Source organism: Manacus vitellinus, unplaced genomic scaffold (genome assembly GCF_001715985.3).
Source record: "Manacus vitellinus isolate BGI_N305 unplaced genomic scaffold, ASM171598v3 scaffold_185_pilon, whole genome shotgun sequence".
Taxonomy (NCBI): Eukaryota; Metazoa; Chordata; class Aves; order Passeriformes; family Pipridae; genus Manacus; species Manacus vitellinus.
In genome coordinates this window covers 53739-58577 of record NW_021939298.1, presented here as the reverse complement: position 1 = coordinate 58577, position 4839 = coordinate 53739, and the positions used below count along the sequence as shown (strand labels likewise).

The following is a 4839-nucleotide window of genomic DNA, read 5'->3' as shown; positions in this document are numbered from 1 at the left end:
AGAGCACAGTCCGCCGCGGGCAGGTGGGACGGATGCTCCCCGGGCAGGTGGGACGGATGCTCCCCGAGCTGTGCTGGGGCTCTGCTCGCCTCTCCAGAATACCGGGAGTACCAGGTCACGCTCGGTGACCCTCGGCTTCCTTCTCTGTCACCCTCCAACCCAGACGGGGCTGGCATAGGTGTGCCCAGCAGCCTCGAGCCCACCGAGAGGGACACGCGCCCAGGGAAATCCTGCACATGAGGACGACCCCACTCCAGCAGGGAACAGCCAGGTATCCTTACTCGGCTGGGACAATTCCCCGTGCCTCCTGCACGTGCTGCCTTTCAGCACCAAAAGGACAGAAACATCTCACTCCCCTTACCAGTGCCACAACACCCCATCAGATATGACACTGTCCCTTCCGAAATCCTCTTCACAACACAAAGGGTGCCTCACCTGCACATCTGCCTGGCAACGCAGGGGAGGTGGAAGAGGAGCCTCGTTAAATTGTCCCTGTTTATAAATGCATTGGTTTCTGAGCCAGAGAAGGGGAATAATAAGATCAGCCTGCAGATCAGTGCATGGAGCTTCGCACACAGTATTGCCAGCAGAGGCCATTCACATTTTCAACGTGCTACCCAAAGTGTATCATTACCCAGCCCCAAATACAACACTGCAATACATTGGTTATTGCCCCTCAAATTACACTGGGTGGGAATGCCCAGCACCTCCCCCAGGGCGGGGAGTTCCACACTGGGTGACCATGAATGGTGAGGTATTTTTGGAATCCTCGGTGGCCCGTTAGCAGCCATGACCCCTCAGGCTGGGTGTGGAGGTGCCGGTGACTCCCCGAGGGGTGTTATCACCTGTGAGGACAGGAACATCCTTCTGTCTCACAGGCTTCTTAACACCCAGCTTATAGCCTGAGGGGCCAAGAGTGCTCTGGGCAGCTGCTACAACCGGTCTGTTGTTACCAGTTCCTGGGAAATGACATCGAGGGTGTAGAATACTCAATTTGAGTCACACCCACACAGTGAGGAACTGGGACAACACACAGCGTCAGCATCAATGCTAACAGTACAATTAACTGTACTTCTCCCTTTCCTGTGTAAGACATGGACATTAGTGCAATACAGAAAACAAACCGCCCAAGTGAACATTCAGAATTAAAACATTAAGGCATGATTGATTTTTTGAACACAAGTAATAAAACCAATGCAGGTCCCCGCAGAAAGAAAACAAAATTATTTGAACTGATAGCTACAAAAATCAGCACAAGCAGCAATCTCTGGCTAATAACCATGGCTGAATTGCCAATCCCAAAGACAACTCTTTATGCATCTGAAATACTGGAATTGCCATTTCAAGCTTCAGTCACGTTATTTCCTACTGCCGAGAAAAGCAATATTTAAAAAAACCCCAATCAACAACACACCACAACTCCGTAAATAAAAGGAACTGAATCCTCTTCTACACCTCCAGTGCCAAACAATACACTCTAAGAATATGATGTTTTGCCATCTCCAACACATCCTCTGAGCTGCGGCCTGACTCTTGAGATCGGGCCATCTGAGAACGACTTTAAAACACAAAATAAGCCCTCAGAGACAGCACGGATTTAACACCATTCTCAAGCAAAGGGGGTTTAGTCAAGAGCTAACGTAAGTTCATCGTGGCAGCTCAAGCACCCTATGGCTGAGCTTTTATTTAAAACCTTTCCAGTGTTAGCAGAAAGCCCTGTTCGTGCAAAATTAAATCCGAATTTGGCTCTCAGAGCCTCGCCCCACCACTTGACCGCGGTTGTTTAAACATCTAAAATAGAAAGTCAGTCCTGTACAACTCTGTTACAGCCCGAGAGGAGAGAGAAAGAGGACTCTGGGAGTGAGGTAGAGAGGAAAGAGTCAGTTCTCGGGGCACGAGAAGCCTTCTCCAAGTCCCCCTTGTCAGATGGCTGCTGTGTTTCCTGAGTGTGAGCCCAAGAACACCTTTGCTTTATGGACTGTCCCAGTGACGTGGCAGGACGCTCATCACACAGAGTTCTGCAGCTCCCAAAGCTTAAAAATACTCCCCTTGCTGCGAGATTTTTGAATGCCAGAGCCCTGTGAGCACACAAAGCAAAGCAAAGCAAAGCAAAGCAGAGCACACAGAAGTTCCTCTCCACAGTGAGTGACGGCTGACAAAGGCTCAGCCCTGCCCTCTGAGGGAACAGCGCTTTGGCACCTCTCTGCTATTCATTCTCCACTTCTTCTACACGAGTGCTGCAAACAACAGTTCTCAACAGCTACCCTCCCTCCCAGCCACAGCCTGTGCAGCTCCAGGTGGGTCTGCAGGCCCAGTTTCCTCCCTGCTGGGCCCAAGCATCTCCATGGTAGTGCAGTCCATCCCAATCCACCACAGAGTCTCGACAGGTGAAGCAACCTGGCCTTTTAACACCTTAGTCACAGGCACACAGCAGGCTTCCATGTAAACCAAGTTCATTTAAGTGGTAAGCAACTCCTGTGCCATTGCCGGGGCCAGCCTCACCACCCTCCAGCAGTGCCTTCAAAACCGCTATTTAAAAAACTTCCACCAGAAACCTTCCAGGTTTGTGCTTTTTCAGAGCTTGCCACAAAACACACAACCCGGTAACCTGGCAGTTATTTGTTCCCTTCACACGAGCACTCGGAAGTCCCAGGGAAGAGGAAACCACAAATACTCCTTCGAGGGGAAACGAAATAATTACATATTTGCATAACAAAGTGATATTAGCAAAATCTGTTCGGCATGTGAAGACCAATCCCACATTTGTGCTCTCAGTTGCTTGGCTCTCAGTCTCTGCAGAATTCACTTACCAAAGCCATCTCTGCTGCTGTGGCTCCCACATCCCAGCTCTTCTGGTTGTCATCTGGAGAATTCCCCCCTGCAGCTCTGCCTCGGCTGCCTTGCACCCCCTCTGCACATCTGCTGGGCTGCCTGAGATGGGCTTCTGTGTGCTCTGCTCTGGCAGGGCTCCTCACACCGAGTCTGAGTCAGTGCCACCAGCTTCGTCCCAGCAGTATGCTCCCAGCCCCACAAAGTCACCTTTTGGCCAGGCAGGGCAGGGGGGGAAGCCCAGAGCAAAGGCCCTTGTGTGCAGCCATTCCCTGTGTCCCCCGGGCTGGCTTTTCAGGGCTCACCAGCCAGGCTGGCTGTTTGCTCAGGTGGCCAGGAGCAGCCTTCCCGCTGCAGGGGCCTTCCAGAAGAATTCCTTCTCTCGGGTCCCAGGATCACATGTTTCTCTCATCACAGGGAACTTGTGCTGGGGGATCTGTAATAACTCTGCCCAGAGCCGAGCTGAAATAAAACAGCCCTCGAGTGAACACCAGCCAAAGAAGAGGAGCGACGCTCCCTTCCGTGCAGAGCCACGTTCTGCACACGCAGCTCGTCGGCGTGGCCACGGTCTGTTCAGCACCTGGGCTTCTGTTTGCTTGGCAGTGGGAACTGGGCCTTGGCCTGCACTGCTTGTCCCTGCCTGCCTCGCAGAGAAGTGCCCAAAGGTCTTAGTCTTCTGTAATCTGATTGCTGGATGTGGGCAATCTGAGTTCATGGGGCATGTTCCTCAACTGCGTCTTTCACTGATGGTCAAAGGGAGAACATCTAATGACTTTAGTGTTTTATACTAAATACTAACAACTTTTCTGTGATTCTGCTGGTGGCTCGTGATGGAGCAGTTCACCACCAATCTCATGCTACTTTCCAGCTTCATTCTGTGATCCAAAACAACCACCACAAGAGCTCCCAAAGCTGATGCAAGACCAAAGATCCAGAGTCCACATAAAAAGAACAAAACTATGATTGTGGAGGGGTGCTAAGGAAACATAAAAGACTACAAAACATACACAGGCTATTAAAATCTGTAGACCCTAACTCATGCACACAGTTCAGATGTGCTGCAAAAACACCCACAGCTCTCTCCCCTGGCCCAAAATCTCGAGATGCTCAGTCTGGGTTCCCTTAGGGCAGCGTGCAAACTCTGTACCTGCAGTAAATGTCACAGTCGGTGGTGACACCAAAATCTCCTCTAAGGAGAGAATGGAGGCACTTCCATTCACCTTATATTTACAGAGAGCAATAATTTTGGGCTGGACAGTTTGCATTTGTTTTGCTAAAAAGCCACAGGGCCTAAGAACACACGGGGGAAGCTTTCCCGTGGTTATCAGTCCCTGGAACACTTCTCTCCTGATTACCACGTGTTCGGCATGTCCACCTCACTCGTGTCTGCTCAGGGCTGAGCAGTGAGGCTGGAGAAGAACATCCTCTAAGACACGGATGATTTATACATAAATACTGTCTTTTCACTGATGAAATCTAAGGCTGAGCAGTGAAATGATTCATCACAAGGCCTTTCCTTACAAAGGAAAATTAACTGGCATCACACAGGAGAAAAGACCAATACATGGCACCACAATAATCCAAAATAAGGGAAAACACAGCGATACTGAACGAGAGCCTTTAACTGAAACACTGTTTTGTATGTAATCAAACTACTTTCAGGCCTCTGCTGCAGCACAGGAGATGAGTAGATTCAGCTCACGGTACTGAGGAATTTTTCAACCAAATGTTTATTTCAAGACTCTGATTGCTTAGACCTCACCAAGGATGTGGGAAATGCAGTTGCAGATCCATCCTTCACTGGATCTTTTAATTACTGACATATCTCAGACAGCAGAGCTTGGAAAATGCAGCCACAAAAGCCAGTAATGGCAGAGTCACCCTGAGCTCATTAGGGGCTGTTCTCTGCTTGCTTCTTCCCACTTAATACTTTAAAGATACCCGGTCTCTTCCAAATAATAGTTCTGGAAGTTTTAGGGAAAGTTTTTCCAAGGAGTTAAAACAGGTCCC

General features: G+C 49.8%; 1 protein-coding gene across 1 annotated transcript in view; it reads right to left on the bottom strand.

Moving 5' to 3' along the window:
- LOC108642903 (bone morphogenetic protein 3-like) overlaps positions 1–3366 on the bottom strand; it is a gene marked incomplete at its 5' end in the record, with an annotated part of 14965 nt that extends 11599 nt beyond the window's left edge. Inside the window, 4 exon segments of the mRNA XM_029958957.1 lie at positions 2601–2628; positions 2630–2791; positions 3135–3193; positions 3196–3366. Coding sequence (XP_029814817.1) covers positions 2601–2628; positions 2630–2791; positions 3135–3193; positions 3196–3366 — 420 coding nt within the window.
- Positions 3367–4839: the final 1473 nt, after the last annotated feature.